The following is a 16484-nucleotide window of genomic DNA, read 5'->3' as shown; positions in this document are numbered from 1 at the left end:
ACCGGAAGAAGTGTCTAACTGGGCTCGTCCATGCGCACCACTCTGAAAGTGTCATTATGCACACAGTGTCCCTTTCTGTTTTATGACTTATCGGCCGGATGTTTTTCTTCTGTTTCATCCGAAGTTTTGACATTTAAGTTTAAGATACTTAAGTATCTACATATTACCGACATTGTTGTTGTCACAGCTATTTGATTGAGGGTCTTGATCTCGATCCATCTCAATTAGGCCTAATATAAGCAGGGCAGTTAACGTAGACCAGAACATGTTAGACAACTCAACATGGCTTGAGTTACTCTGTAGTTTGTAAAACCTGTGGATTCTACTAAATCCACTGCCCATGAGTAATTGATGGCCTTGCTGTCTTTGTGAAATGATCAATTGTATTGAGCAACATAATCACACATACAGTTCTAGTATTTTATAATAATTTAAGTAACTAGTTTTTATCTAACACTAATACATCGTTGATTAGTTGTGTAGTCGATGGTTAAAACATAGATAGCCCACGAAACAACGTGTCTTGTTAGCAGTTGATGTCATTGTGTGTGCACGTACGTGCACGCTCCCGTATATAGCGAAACCTTGCAGGATTATGAAACGAAATCTATTAATCGCCACATCGTTCAAAGATGAGGCTTTTGGTCGTAGATATGAAACGCCCCGCATTGTGTAAACAAAGGGGCTCGTGTAATTTTAATGAAAAGCACAATTTAGAAGCCAGATTGTTCTGCAATGTTTGGATTTTGTTCTGCTCAGTTCGTGGGCTGTCTTTCACACAAGCCTACGCCCGTGCAAAAGAAGAAATTAATGTTGATTATGCAATCGGTTCACATGGCGGACATCGAGCCCCACCACCAAGATTGCTGCTCTCAAATGGCAGATTCGCCTTTGTTTACAAATCTATCTATCCATCGTGGTTGCATTCACCGACCTAAGCGTTAAAAGCCTACATCATCATCTCGAGAATATTTTCTCGCATTCCAGTTTTCACAGCAAGCATGCGCACAGGAGAATGAGGGCTTTATCCTTATTTGGATATGGTAATTAGCGACTTCAAACAGCCTATCAGTGACCGAGTGGCTGGGCACGTGACGTTGAGAGAGTGCTCGGGAGGCGGTGTCGAGCGCGGAGCTGAGGTTAAAACCAGTGGACAAGAGACAGCGCATTCAGTGTAGGCAGAAGCAGGGACTGACAGTTGGGGGAACTTTGTTTCTATGAAACTTAGGAAAAATTGCAAAATATCACAAAAATTAACAATATCCCTCGTAAATCATTAACCTGCCCATAGGGTTGAAGGTTTTCTTTTGACTTTACATAGACAGGGCTTTGATACAGACTACTCTGACACTTTTTTTTGAAAGAATGGGTGAGACAGACAGTTAGCCAGCCAGCTAGCTAGCTAGCTGTGGGGCTGAGAGAGGCGGCAGGAGAACAAAAGATTTTTTTGCGTTTTGGCTGGTCGCACTGACACTAAGTCCATGCAGAACGTGTCATCACCATCACAATGCCCGTTTTACTTTTTCTGATAGACACGTCCGCTTCAATGAACCAGCGCACCCATCTGGGCACTACCTATCTGGACATAGCGAAAGGCGCTGTTGAGACTTTTATGAAGGTACTGTAACATCGGGACACCTTAATGTGGGGAGATCCCAAACGGGATGCTGACCATCGATGTACTTTGGAAAACTCGCCTGTCAGGATGATCTCTCGGTAACCGTAAATAATTCTTTACTATTTCCACAGCTCAGAGGGAGAGATCCGGCGAGTCGAGGGGACCGGTATATGTTGGTAAATTTTGAGGACGTTCCACTCGGAATAAAGGTAGAGTTTATTTTCGGTCACGTCCAGCTTTACATTGCGCAGATAGATTGTCCGTCCAATCGGTTCACCACGTTGTGATCAATTGTGTAGAGGAAATCTTCAGGAGGAGCTTTCATACCCCTTTTAAAACATGGCCGACATTTTGTTTCAATGTGAGCAGCAAGGAACTCTGGGTGTTATTTATACGGCGAAGTGATGTCTGGGGGAAGCATGGGAAGGGGGCACTGACTAGCCCACTTCACTTGTCCGGGGCAGTTTTGCCATAAAGTCAAGTTGAAAGTTATCACACTATTCCATCTATGATGTTTGTTCCAAATTAGCAGATAGCCCCCTATCATAGCATTGGCTTTTTCAGAAAGCGATTTTTAACCAATGCTTATCATTGCACATTAATAAGTAGTTGTCATTGTCCTCAAGGTGGGATCTGTCTGACGGCTAGACAATAATAAAATGTTAAATGAATGGTAATTGGACGCAGGGGGAGATGATATTAACCAAACTCATTGTTTTTCTTCTCTAAGGCTGGATGGAAAGAGAGCCATGCAACATTCATGACAGAATTGAGGAACCTTCAAGCAACTGGACTTACAACTATTGGCCAGTCTTTGAGGACCGCTTTTGATTTGCTCAATCTCAATAGATTAGTGACTGGCATAGACAACTATGGACAGGTACGTTGTACTGGAAAGGTAGAAAGAAAATTGATAGGGATAAAGGTTCCATGGCATGGACCCCCTCCAACCTTACTGACCACCCCTGTCCGAATTGCCCCAGTCTTACAAGCACCACACACCTCCACGTGCTGTCCAGACCAGGCCTCACAGTTCATGAAACAGTCATATGACATATCACAGCTGTACTTATCGATAGAAAGTAGTCATTTGTTTATTACATGCTCTTGAGCATTCATGCTTTATTGAATAATTATTTATTTTGTTATATATTGTCCATGAAATAATTGCGCCACAAATGCGGGACATTTATAGGTATCAGTCTTTTAATGAAAATCCTTCTAAACAAATAATATATACAATTTTGGAATGTTTCAATTAATTGCTGTTCCAATGTTCAATTGCACACAGTTTAGAACAACGTGCCATTTGAAACAATATTAGGAATTGTGTTTATGAAGACAAAGAAATGCACTGCTAGGTCTTGTAAAATGAGGTCAGAGACTGAAAGGGAAAGGTTTATAAATGTACTCTTTACTGTAATTTGGTCAAAAATTATACATAACATGTTTAAAACAGTTCTCTAAGCATATTCACAACACAGTCATGACTAATCACTCTAGACTTCCCCCTTGCAAATGTATTGCTGCTTGAAATGATACTCTGAATACATTAAGTACATCTTTTTTTACTTTACAATTCCCATGGGTTATCATTGCACACAGCGTCCAAGTAAGTATGTTATGTATGTGCCTGTAGTTGATTCTGGGCACTTTACAACACTCAAAATGAGGGGTAATTTGCACATTGTATCTGGTTTTGAGGACATCTGCCTTCCGGTGAAAGACAATGGGCGGGTGGTAAGTTGTGTGGAGTGGGTGGATGAATGTTTAACCAGCATTTCCTGAGTAACCAATTGAAAGGTCTCCTGCATCCAGGGTGAGCCGTACATGGATGCTGAATAATCCATGCCTGCGTTTCACCGGGGAGCTGTGGCTTCTAGTACTGCCGTGTCGGGCAGACATAGTACACACTTGATGTCTGAATCAAAGAGGGTCACACTCCCAATGCTTCGGCCTGCTAGATTGGGATATGCATGTCCTTCGGGGCAATCTGCTTGAATAGAGGTCTAAATAAGACGCAAATAGGGGAACAAAATATATGTATGTAAATTAACTTTTTTTTATTATTATCTTTGATCTTCTTGATATCTTCCGCTGAACTATTATGTAATTTATGGAGCCTCCTGCCAACATTTTAAGTGGAAGAAAATCTGTGGAAGAAAAGGCCACTTGTGAAGCCTGAAATGTAAGAAGCATTTATAATGTAACCTCTTACTAGATGCATATTGAGACAGTTGCGTCTCATGTGCTCCAACTGCAGAATTCTGAAGTGGGTAATAACGCTATTTAACTGATTTTTTAGCAAATACCGACATTGAAGTCCCAAACCCAGGAAGTGTGTTAGGGAAGGAAGAAAGGAGGGAGGGAGGGAGGGAGGGAGGGAGGGAGGGAGGAAGGAAGGTGTGAACGAATCCTAAACATGGTCAAGTGTTTTTCCTCTGTCGTGATAAAGAGCCCTTCAGGTTGCCAGGGTGCCATGCATGGTTGCCCCCAGTCTCTTCAGAGCGGACCTTTCCACCTACTGCCGGGGCTGTGCCAAGTAGTCTGTCGCCGCAAGACTGATAACGCTAAATGCAATGAGATGTTTCTGAGGGGGCAGATCGCATAATTGTTGGTGTGTGTGTGTGTTAGCGAGAGGGAGAGTGACGGGGCTGCCTGGGGAGGGGGGTGTGAGTGTTGATCAAACTGAACATCAGAGCTAGAATAATTGACACGATCTTGGTTTGATCTCAGGCTTGTCATCGTTGTGTGTCTGAGGATTAAGGAACCTGCATGTTCAGAAACACCGGCCACTTAACTGCCTCTGTGCCAAAGGGTCATTTCAAATATTCCCAACGTTTACAGTGGTTTTTTTCTAGAAATATTTCCTCTCATTACCACAGCTAGCCAGACTAACTGCAAAACTTATTGATGTCACCCAGCCACACTTTGGCCAAGGGGGTATTTCAGTAAAGGAGGGGGTTGGAGTGGGGTTGTCATGGAGACTATTGGTCGCTGCCGGTACAAAGTAATAGTTCTTGATTTAATATTTTTTGGCATGATTACCGGACATATAAATTGCAGAGCAAATCGCAAAGTTGAGCAAAGTCGACCTGTTTGAAATGCTTATATCATAACAGATTGAGCAGTGCACAGGGAATCTGTATGGAAACTATTATAGCACGACACAGGTCCTGATTTGACACAGACCACCATCTACTTGGCAGAATTACTCAACAGTTGCTCACAGAGCTCGGGAAGATGAACAACGATGCACTCACTGATTCATAATACCAGCAGGAAACAATGATGTTATTCCACACCACTCTTGAGAGCAGAGGGACTTTACAGAGGAGTCGCCTCATTTTGTGCTCTCCCTACCCTCTCCTGGCTTTGTGTAGAGTTCAGGTGGAGGGCGGTGGGGGGTGTGAGTGAGTATCTCTCCACATGCACTCGCACAGGCACCATCTTTGTTTTTGTCAGAGGTGCAGAGATGTATTTGGGTGTTGCTCTCCCTGCAGACTGTACTGCTATGCATTATTCCCCTAGGCCTGGGATACCTTTCTCTTGTGCTCTGTCTCCCTCTTGGTCCCTCTCTCCATCGTCTGCTTTGATAACATCCTCCAAGTGTTGTCTTTGGAACAATGCAAAGTTATTCTTCCCACAGTTTAATTGTGGTTAACCTCTTTTTATAAAGAGGCAATCAGCAATTCAATCGGCAGGAATATTGTTATGTTCTTGTGCTGAATGTTCTTGTGACGAATGTAGTACTGGTGCTTGTTTAATAAAGCCCTTTTGCCCTTTTGTTTCCTTCTGTTTTAGGGACGGAATCCATTCTTCCTCGAGCCATCGATCATCATCGCTATCACCGACGGCAACAAGCTGACAAGCGGCAGCGGCGTCCAAGACGAGGTCAGCCATAGACATCATGGGAGTGGGTAGATTGTGGGAGCGCGGCCAATCACGAGTGTTTCCTGGTTGGCACCTGTCTTCATCACACATGAATGCAAATATTTACACGGACTAGAAGTATCCACTGCGCACTCTTTGTCCTTATATCAGTCCAAAAAAAGTTTAGCACTTTGTCTGTGTATTAGTTTGGCCACCATTGTTAAGATGAGTTTACATGGAGCTTCACTACACTAAACTGTGACACTGGCGTGTGACAAAAAAAAAAACAGTCCCACGTAGTGTCATGACTGCGCAACTCCCAAGCCGTAGGTTGTTGATTTGAATCCCCCTCCATGTCTGCAGCCTACTTGTAGGCTTCCTCGAGAAAGATATCTAGCCCCGACCTGCTCCTCCTCAGTGACATGTATCTGTATTCACTGGAAAGTTGCTTTGCAACAAAAACATCCTCTCAATGACAGAATAGTAATAGTAGATTCCCCCAGACCGGCCCGTGGCTTGCCTGTCTACCTCGGCCGCACACCTCCTCCCTGTAGATCGCTTACATGTGCTGCCTCTACCAACCACGCAAACAGCAGCCAGCTGGAGCCTGTTCCTACCCACGCCCTATCAGAACTATTAATCTATACAGCAATTGTATATAGCGCTCTTAATGTGCTCTGCTCGCAACGAGCACAGACACGGTGTAGACGGGGTACACGGTTTCAGACATGCCATTCCCTTAATGGCTTCTATGGTGTCAGTTGGGCTAGCATCTGTTGTGGTGCCAGCCCCCGGTCGCCTGTAGCCGTGTAGTTGTGGTTTGGCGGGGAGATGGCACGTCTGCCGTGTGGATAATCCAGCCCTGTGATTTGTTGTTTGTTGTTCTACGTGAGCACAATGTGCGAGGCTTTAGGGAGAAAAAGGTTCTACAGAAACATGGATGTTGCACAGCCCCAGCATCGCTGTTAATTGTTGCTCCTTCAATGTTATTGTTATGTGCCTCCAAGACCTGAGGTGGAATTTTGTTCTCCCCGCACATAACCGATGCCCATTATCCTGCCTTGTAATTCACTCCTTATGTCAGACTTGTTTAACTTGGCGTGCGCTACCGCTCCCGACGCACTGGTCCATTCCAGTCCGCCTGGATCATACCGCATTGCAATGACTCGCTCGCAACCCCCTGAAGTGGTCCTTGCATGCTGAGCGACCGCTAGGCTTTGCCAATGTTTTACTATGGAGTTGAGCTTCGAAGCGCAACCCAACACCGGGGGCGCTACCCTGAGCGTAGTGGACTGCTCAGAATGTCCAACCTGATGCTGCACTCAAAGAAAATAAAAGAAGTCTGCCTTGTTTGTAAAACCAACAGAATCTCAACCCTCAAAGCTTACATTTCTGAACCTAAAGACTTAATTTCCGCGATTTTATGACATGAAAATGAAAGTGTCTTCCTCCCGACGGTTAGCGGGCTGTATTCCAAACGTGAGTGCACGCCGCATGGCTCTTACTCTTCGTGTGTGTTCCTCTAAGCCCCTTCAATAACAGTCCACATCAACGCCGGCCTTTCTCTTCCAGCTGCACCTGCCCCTCACCACCCCCCTGCCGGGCAGCGAGCTGACCAAGGAGCCCTTCCGGTGGGACCAGAGGCTGTTCTCCCTGGTGCTGCGCATCCCGGGACACGCCTCGGTGGAGCCCGAGCCCCTGGGCGGAGTCCCGCCCGACGACTCGGCCATCACCCCCATGTGTGAGGTCACAGGAGGTAAGGCGGGAGCATGTGGGAAAATCAATATAAAAAAAAAGTGTTTGGTGACTGAAGAGCCGTCAGTTGTGTTTGATCTGTTTTCCTCAGCATCTTTTGATTATTTCGATTTGAGAGAATGAAAAACGGCAGGTTGTGGATGTATTAAATCAAATTATGATTAAAATATTCCATATCAAACACTGGCGGGGATAAAAACGTTACACGTTTTTATCCCCGCCAGTGTTTGATATCTTTATTCAAAGACGGTGCTTCAAGGGGTTTTGCAGCGAAATCTCAACCCTCCTGCTGGTTCATTTGGCTTGATTAACATGATGGCATACTCCGCTAGAAACCAGAGGACTCCCACATAGGGTGAACAACGTCAATGGACAGGCGGCTGCGTTTTAAGCTGACGAGAGGAACCTGAAGAGGACGCGCTATATCTGTAGCGCCAAGATCAAAATAGCAATTTGGGAAATGTAGGCCAGAGCCTAGAGAATGAATCATCTCAGTCATTACAGAAAGAACAGGAACAATGAAAGTGTTGTTGAAGGGGGCGGGGGGGCTGCCCTGTTAGTGACGTGGTGAAAAGGTAGCCCCTGTATTGTTAACTGTAATGTTCCAAGGCCATGCTCTCATGGCCACTTGAGACACAGAGACACTTCAAGTGCTGTCGGGACTGGTCTATCAACCAGGTAATCGGAATCGAGAAGGTCAATGTAACCTGCAAGGAAACAAAAATACCCAGTCGTTTGTTTCCCCAATCTGTTTTCTTTGGGCTAGGTGCGATTTTTGTCCCGACAGTAACAAACGCGCCGCTGTAGAGGAATGAGTCCCGTCAGATGGAGCCTTGAAATCCCCTTGGCCCCAAATAAATAAATACACTTAAAAAGAAAAAGGCGCCGAACCATTGTGTTGTAAAAAAAAATAAAAATAATTACTTCCCACGTCATCACCGCCAGGCTTCCTGCTTTCCAAGGAGAAGCAGAATGCCCTTCATGGCCCGGTTCCCACAGACGGTAGGCAGGTGTCGCAACGTGGCCGCCTGTCTATTACTGCTGAGGCCGGCAGCTGGGTGTGGCCTGGCGGTCTGATGATGCGGCCGTACTAGGCAGCTCGACAAGTTTATCATTACCTGCTGCTGGTTTCAGTGGTGCCTCTGCGCTGCACTACAATGAACAAAGGGCACTGGATGTGTATCATTATACAGTCATAATTGTTGGCTGGTATGCATTGCAAAAGTGTGTTCATTTTCGAGTAGATGCATGTTTTTTTTAACAGGCCTTTTCCATCTGTGTGTGTGTGTTCTTGCAGGGCGTTCCTACAGCGTCTTCTCCCAGCGCATGCTGAACCAGTGTCTGGAGTCCCTGGTGCAGAAGATCCAGAGCGGCGTGGTGATCAACTTTGAGAAGTCGGGCCCCGACCCGCCCCCCATCGAGGGTGAGTCATCGCCGACGTGTCCCCACGCCGCCGGGAGAAACTTGTTTAGACCGCCGTAACCGACGGGTCGTATTCAGCCAACTACAATACGCCCTGTTCACCTCTCGACCGAGCGTCCCCTCTCGCCGCCGGGCCCCAAACCACGAGTCAATATTCAAAAAAGATACTCTATGAAAATCCCTCCTACTTATTAAAGACGACTCCAACGCACTGTTGTGAAAGCCTTGGGCAGTATCTGCCCCTGCATGCTTCTGCTATTTCGAGCGATGGCTGGCTGAGGAAATGTGTGTTTTCTATACTCTACGGAAACTCTGGTTAAAGCCACATTTTCGGAGAAGGCGTCCTTAGATAACGGGACGGGAGACGATTCTGGCGCTAGCGAGCCCAGTTCTAGTAAATAACAAACCACCCTGGGTCATACACAACCATTGACCACACTGTTCTCTATTGGAGCCATTGTGTCTAATATCCTTCTGGATCTGTTCCACTCGTTTCTGTGTTTCAGACGCCCCTCCTGAAGTGAAGTCGGGCCCCCAGCCGTGGCATTGCTGTCACAAGCTCATCTACGTACGCCCCAACCCCAAGACCGGTGTGCCCATAGGACACTGGCCCATCCCAGAGGCCTTCTGGCCCGACCAGAACTCCCCCACTCTGGTGAGAAGAACGGGGGGAAACCATTACTCAGTATTAAGTGTATTTCAGAACATTGCATGTTGCGATTAATACTAGCAATGATCCATTCCTGTATGGGAAATGTTAGGGCTGACACGATTATTCGATTAATCGATTAGTCTAATTATAATTAAAAATTATGCTAATCGGGTGTTCATTAAGTCATTTCCCATGTAGAAGTAAGAACCATTTGCTGCTCAATGTTGCAGTTCAAATATTTGCTTCATGATTCTTTATAAAAGGAATAGTTTTCTTGGCTGCTTGTCAGATATAGCCAGGCCATTTAAGAGCTCTATTTGTACTCTGTTAACTCTAAATGGCATTTGCTGTATTTAATAACATTTTATAGAATAAACGATTTAAGCCCAAAAAAATAATGTTGGATTAATCGACTGGTGTTAGCTGCAGCATTAGTGCTTTAATGTCAACCTGGGACTCTGATGTTGAGCCGGTCCCACGGATCGGGGATGTTTACTGGTTTCTAACGCATGCTGCCATGCTGTGTTCTTCCTCCGGGGGCAGCCTCCTCGCTCGGCGCACCCCCACGTGCACTTCTCCTGCCTGGACGCCGAGCCCATGGTCATAGACAAGGTGCCCTTTGACAAGTACGAGCTGGAGCCGTCGCCGCTCACCCAGTACATCCTGGAGAGGAAGTCCCCCCACACCTGCTGGCAGGTGGGCCACACACACGCACGCACACGCACACGCGCACGCGCACACGCACACGCGCACACACACACATCGCCCACACGCACACACACACACACATCGCACACACGCACACACACATCTCCCACACGCACACACACATCTCCCACACGCACACATCACACACATCGCCCACACACACACACATCACACACACACACATCACACACATCGCCCGCACACACACACACATCACACACATCGCCCGCACACACACACATCGCCCGCGCACACACTGCACGTTAATCCACTATGGGCGGAGGGCCGCAAATGGAAAAAAATTAAATGGGAAATGAAATACTGTCAATCAACATCGAAAAGATGTTGATTGAACCAGTGGTGGCCAGCTTCCTTTTCTTGCTTGTGAGCCCGATTCTTTTGTCAGGACTTCTTGTTTCCCCATCCCATCGCACTGTGCGTTTGCTCTCCCGCATATCGTTTTAGACCCATCAACACCTGACCGTATCATCAATGTCCGAGTCAAGTGAAAAAAAACGTTCAAATATCTATAGCTTATAAACAAGCCGTTCCCAGCGAACCCATATGCAAATCATTTCAAGTTTGAGGAAAAACCCTGTTGCTTACCCTGATGGCTTCCTTCCCCTCTCCCTGTAGGTGTTTGTGTGTAACAGTGCCAAATACAGTGACCTGGGCCAGCCCTTTGGTTACCTGAAGGCCAGTACGGCCCTCAACTGTGTCAACCTTTTTGTGATGCCCTATAACTACCCCGTGCTGCTGCCCCTGCTAGGTAAGACCTGCCCAGAGTCCCCCCTGTAAATGAATAACTTGATAATGCTATGAGCAGTACAGATGATGTAGCAGACCATGAGAGGGAAATGTTTAACGCGTGCCCCAGCACGCCGTGTTGTGACATGTCGTTTCCGCTTGTTTAAAACAACACAATGTTCTCCTTTTGCAGATGATTTGATCAAAGTGCACAAGTTCAAACCTACCATCAAATGGCGGCAGTCCTTTGAAAACTACCTAAAGTCTATGCCTCCGTATTACATTGGGGTGAGCACTACTGACGCCCGCATTGCACTACATGTATTTCCTGTTATTATTATTTCCCGCGTGTTGTTTAGTTCCCTCCATTCACGTTTTCTGTTTTTTGCGTTCAATAGCCTCTGAAGAAGGCACTGAGGATCATGGGAGCTCCCAACCTGCTGGCCGACAACGAGTACGGCCTCAGCTACAGCGTGGTGTCCTACCTCAAGAAGCTGAGCCAACAGGTACGACTTCTCTTTGAGCGGGCGTGGTAACCCCGAGGAACGCCCCCTGCTTTGACGCTACGCCATCAACGCCCCCCCCCCCCCCCCCTCGCTCCATTCGAAGTCGCCAATTCGTCGTTGTTGTGGTTGTCTCCCCGCAGTCTAAGATCGAGTACGACCGGCTCATAGCCTCCATCGGGAAGAAGCCCCCGCCGGAGCCCGGCATCAAGGTGCGCTGGCGGGGCGGGGGGGCCATCTCCCTGGCCCAGCGCCGGGACTTCAACCAGCTGCTGCAGAGCATCACCGGGGAGTCGGCCTCCCTACCCCAGGAGCTCAGCTCCAAGGAGTTCCAGGGCTTCCACCTGGCGCTGCTCAACAAGGTGGGATTTGGCGGGGTCTCAATTGGCTGTAGTCCTCGCTTTGTTTTAGAACCGGAGAAAATCCCCCCCCGAGACCTAAGATAACACCAAACACGACACTGTGTGCTAGGATGTGTTTTTTGGTCGATAGAAAATAATAGGAATCGCTTGATCTCGCTTGATCATTTTGTAAAGTATTCCTTTATTTTTGGCATTATATACAGTATAATAATAGTATAATAATTATATTATATACAGTCATTTTTATCAGGTCGGTTGAAATATTTATTTTCAAAACTGTTGAATGACTAAACTGGTTCCTTAGTAGGGCTTCCCTACGAATAATATGCAATGCACACAATATGTTTCATGCCAATACGGTCTTACCCAGTGTGCGCAGCAGCCATGGCCTTGTTCAGATCTCACAGGGTGGTAACGATGTTTCAGATAAAGCTCTATGTTCGATCCACACACGCACTCCATCCCTCACCCTCCAATCTTCGCCCCTCCAGACCCTGAAGCCGCAGAGCTTGAGGAACCCCTACGACATCCCCCGCAGCCAGCTGCTGGACCAGCTCAGCCGCATGAGGAGGAACCTGCTCCACGCCGGCGTCTGCTCGCTGCGGGGACAGGACCCAGGTAGGCCCCACAGAGCGCGCGCGCGTCTGTCTGTGTCTGTGTCTGTGTCTGTGTGTGCATGTACCCAGGACTCTCGCGTGTATCTCAAGTGCTTCATGGATCAACTGTTCATACAAAACGCCGGCCCTCTGATGATGTGCATCTGTCGCCCCCGCCCAGACCAGCTCCACAGCGTGCCGATCGCCCAGATGGGGAACTACCAGGACTTCCTGAAGGCGGCGCCGCAGCCGCTCCGAGACCCCGACCCGGAGCAGCCCAAGAGGCTGCACACGTTCGGCAACCCCTTCAAACTGGACAAGAAGGTACGGCCGCTCCCCCACCCTCTGCCCAGATACAGGTTCTGCGTCTTCTAAAGAATCGAGGACAGAGAAACTCTGCGTTGGTTGTCCACAGGGCTTTGTTGGACGGTTTGCAGCCCCTTGCCGTCCTCACTAAAGTCATGTTGAGTTATAATTCAACTGGTCAATTCTACACACCTTTTTATTGCTTTACTTGTGATACTGTCTCTGTTATACCATACTGTTTGCTTCTTTAGTCATGGGACTTATTCAGTATCCATGGAGTACCCTTTTATGGCCACCGATCAGCTGCAGTGTTCTTGAGTTTACACTACAGGAGCTAACCTTAACCTCTCTCCCTCTCTCTCTCTCTCGCTCTCTTTCTCTCTCTCAGGGCATGATGATCGACGAGGCGGATGAGTTTGTGACGGGCCCCCAGAACAAGGGGAAGAGGCCCCAGGGCGAGAGCAGCCCCATGCAGGGCGGCGGCCCCAAGAGACGGCGCTGCATGTCCCCTCTGCTGCGCCTGGGCAGGGCCTACACTCCCCCGGTCACCCCTCCGGCTAGCCCCAGACCCACGGCCGGTGAGTTTGACCCACACATTCACGCCCCCTAATGCTAATGCAAAATTGTGAATACAATGCAACATTTGCAATGCATATTGTTGGGTTCGGAATTGGAGCTGTGGTACAGAAAGCTTTTCTCAAAGAAGGATGTAAACGAAGGCCCGGCTCTTTGGGGGGGTATTAGGGGCCCGGCGCTATCGGGGGGGCATTGGGAGACCCCTGTGCCCCACCCAAGAAAGCAAGCCCAGTTCCAGGTTTCAATGGCCCCCCTCTTGCGTTCACACTCCCCAACGTGGACTTTAGCAACACCTTGTGGTTCAACAAGAGCCTGCATCAGTAGACTCAACGTGAGCCACGTTTAGTCTACTGGTTGTACCAAATAGTACAACCTACAGACGGTCATATATACAACGGCGGGCGCGGTATATATGACCCGCTGTAGGATTGACTATAATAAATAACGTGATCAGTAGACGTTAAAAGATGTTAACCCGTCACCGTCTGCCGTGTGCCCCCTCCAGACGGGGAGAGCAGCGACGGCGAGCCGGACTTCATCATCAACCACCTGAACGAGAACCACTACACCCCCGAGAGGAGCTCGGACCAGGACCCGGACTCCCCCGGCCCCGCGCCCACGCCCCTGGACCCCCTAGAGAACCACGCGGCGGCCGCGCCGTCCCGGCCGCCGGCCGCCCTAGGAGCCGAGGAGGAGGAGGAGCAGGAGGATGACGTGGAGGCCGTGGACGACGACGACGACGACGACGACAATGTGCTGATGATGGAGCTGGAGGAGGACGTGGAGAACGGCGGCGCCCGGGACGAGGAGTACCCGTCCGGGGGCGAGGGCGCGGGGGACAGCGGCGGGCTCTCGCCGGAGCTCCGTCCGCAGCGCTACCTGTCGCCGTCGGCCCTCAAGAGGCAGATCCTCAACGACTGCATCGAGGTCAACAACCAGCTGAGGGCCCTTATCACCAAGGAGATCAGGAAGCCGGGCAGACGTAGGTCCCCCCCCCCCACCTGCCTCTCCTCGTCACACCTGAATCAGTCGACCGCTGTGGGCGTTTGTTTTCAATGCAACTATTTGCATTGAAAACAAACGCAATCAGATTCACTCTTGTCCTCTCATTTTGCATAAGCTTTTCGGTGTCGTCTATTCTATCCCACCGACGCATATTCATAGAAATGGGCTAATGTCTAACATGGTTGGTTGCGTTTAAGAGATGAGTATTAAAAATACTGTTAAACAGTTGGGTGTTCTCCATTACGACCTCAATCTGGTCTTTGACTGACTACATATTACTATAGTAAGGAAACTCCCACTCAATCTGCCGTGAGGTTATTTGTCTGCTTGTCTTGAGTGTGGTACAGTGTGTAGTAACCCGTCTCCCTCCTGTTCTGTTGACCGCAGACTACGACAAGATCTTCCACTTCTTGAAGCAGATCCAGGGAACTCTGGACACGCGGCTCATCTTCATCCAGAACATCATCAAAGAGGCAGCCAGGTGAGGTCGCATTCAAAACATGCAAAACGCGCACAATTTCCATAGGAAATTAATTTTACATTTACATTTACGACATAGCTTTGTCTGAATGACATTTTACTCGGGTGAACCAGCTGTGTGTTTATCCTTCTCTTCTCCTCACACTTTTTTCCAATCGACCCAGGTTCAAGAAGAGGGTTCTCATCGAGCAGCTGGAGAACTTTCTAGAAGAGATCCACAACAGAGCCAATAACATGAACCACATGGAAGCGCTCTGAGTCCCCCTGGTGCTCAACAGAACCCTCTCCAACAACCCTGTCGTCCTCCCCTTTCCACGACAACCATCAGAGACGGGCCGAACAAAAACGCCCTCCAAACTCCGCCAGAATCCACCGGTCGCCTGCTCCAGTAGAGCCTCCTTCTTTGTCATGTTGACATCGGGCGGGGGGGCTTTTACGGGAACCAAAACGAGGGAAATGGACCAGCAGGGAGCTTTGGGCTTGGCTGACGGCGGTTATTTTGCGCAGGGTTAATAACGATAGCACTTGGGATATGGGGCTGGCCCACTCAATCGAATTGCCCGGCCTGTTTGTAAAGATCATGTCCACATTCCATGTTCCCTAAGCCGCAAAGGAAACGTTTGCCGTTTTGGTTTAAAGTTGGGATCCAAAACACGAGAAGGGACTAAAAAGGGTGGATAGAAATGTTTTTTTTGGGGGGGGGGGGGGGGGGGCAGTTAAGTTGTCTTGGGGGTGTACCCCTTCAATCTCCGCTGGCCCCTCCCGCTCCATCTGTTTAGCGAGGGCTCTAAACGACAGTCTTAATGCACTTGTTGGTGAACCCATTCTCAGTGGTGTAACCGTTACTGTTGAACTTTGTTTGTCACTATTACCACTCCTGTAATGGCAAAAAGAAAAGCACTCCATTGACCGACTGAGCGAAACGAGCACCGCTAAGTGCAATTTAATTATTTCGACGTGTGGGCTTCCTACCTTGAATGACTTGGAAAGAAAAGCATATAAAGGTTACATCTGAATTGGTTACCCCCCCCCCCCCCCCCCTAGAGCAATATTGTGATGACCTTGGCAGTTCTATGCTTTTTTTTTATCTTTTCTTTTTTTAAAGCAATACATGAATTTATTTAGTCTGGTCACCAGAGAGCCAAGCCTTTAGAAACATGCACACTATTGGAGGAGGAAAAACCGTTAATGTACAGGGACTAAGCTCAGGAACGGACACTAATGCATTGCAGTTGGCAATGTCCTCAGCATTAGTTAACAAACATATATTATTTTTTTTACTTTATTGTGATCTTTCAACGGTTAAAGTGCAATGGCTCCAGTTGTGGGGGGGAGGCGTGGAGGGACAACCTGTCCTTGCCGGTAGCTGCCAAATAATTCATTTCTATCCGCTACTTTGCCTCAAATCCCAATCAAATTTCTTTGGCTCCTACTGATCGAGTAACTTGCTTTAGCGACATGTTTGTGGTTATGTTAGGAAGGAGGGGGTTATTTTAGCATCGACATGACCTTTTTAAACGGTTGAGCTCATTGGTCTTCACTGACGACTCCGTGGCCCAGCCCCAACGGTCAGAGCGGAAGTGGGGGGGGTGGATCCGTGGTCTGAGAGGAGACTGCTCTCTTCCCCTTCCTTCTTCCATGGACAGGGACCAAAATCTGCCATACTTGTCTTTTTTTTGTTGTTTGTGAATGAGGACGCTACCAAATGAAAGTATTTTGAATACACTGTATAGCTGTAAATAACCCTAGAGTACTATTTAAAAAAAGAGAATGTTCAGTGGAAATGGCCTTTTTTTTGTAAGTATTTCCATGAATAAAGTTTCTATTTTACACTGTGAAGGGCCATGTAAATAAAGTGTCACATTGTTCTGTAACGGAGTT

General features: G+C 48.0%; 1 protein-coding gene across 1 annotated transcript; it reads left to right on the top strand.

The window, feature by feature from the left end:
• Nucleotides 1-1156: 1156 nt before the first annotated feature.
• ints6 (integrator complex subunit 6) lies at nucleotides 1157-16477 on the top strand. Its single transcript, XM_060040329.1, has 18 exons — nucleotides 1157-1618; nucleotides 1750-1827; nucleotides 2349-2498; nucleotides 5423-5512; nucleotides 7064-7247; nucleotides 8544-8669; nucleotides 9175-9323; nucleotides 9864-10016; nucleotides 10665-10797; nucleotides 10969-11063; nucleotides 11174-11281; nucleotides 11422-11640; nucleotides 12132-12258; nucleotides 12418-12560; nucleotides 12931-13120; nucleotides 13624-14100; nucleotides 14511-14604; nucleotides 14768-16477. Exons 1-18 carry the CDS (start codon nucleotides 1508-1510, stop codon nucleotides 14859-14861), a joined length of 2721 nt encoding a protein of 906 aa, XP_059896312.1. The 5' UTR covers nucleotides 1157-1507; the 3' UTR covers nucleotides 14862-16477.
• Nucleotides 16478-16484: the final 7 nt, after the last annotated feature.

Source organism: Gadus macrocephalus, chromosome 20, assembly GCF_031168955.1.
Source record: "Gadus macrocephalus chromosome 20, ASM3116895v1".
NCBI classification, from domain to species: domain Eukaryota; kingdom Metazoa; phylum Chordata; class Actinopteri; order Gadiformes; family Gadidae; genus Gadus; species Gadus macrocephalus.
The sequence above is the reverse complement of the archived record's forward strand: the minus strand, read 5'-3'. Positions and strand labels throughout refer to the sequence as shown.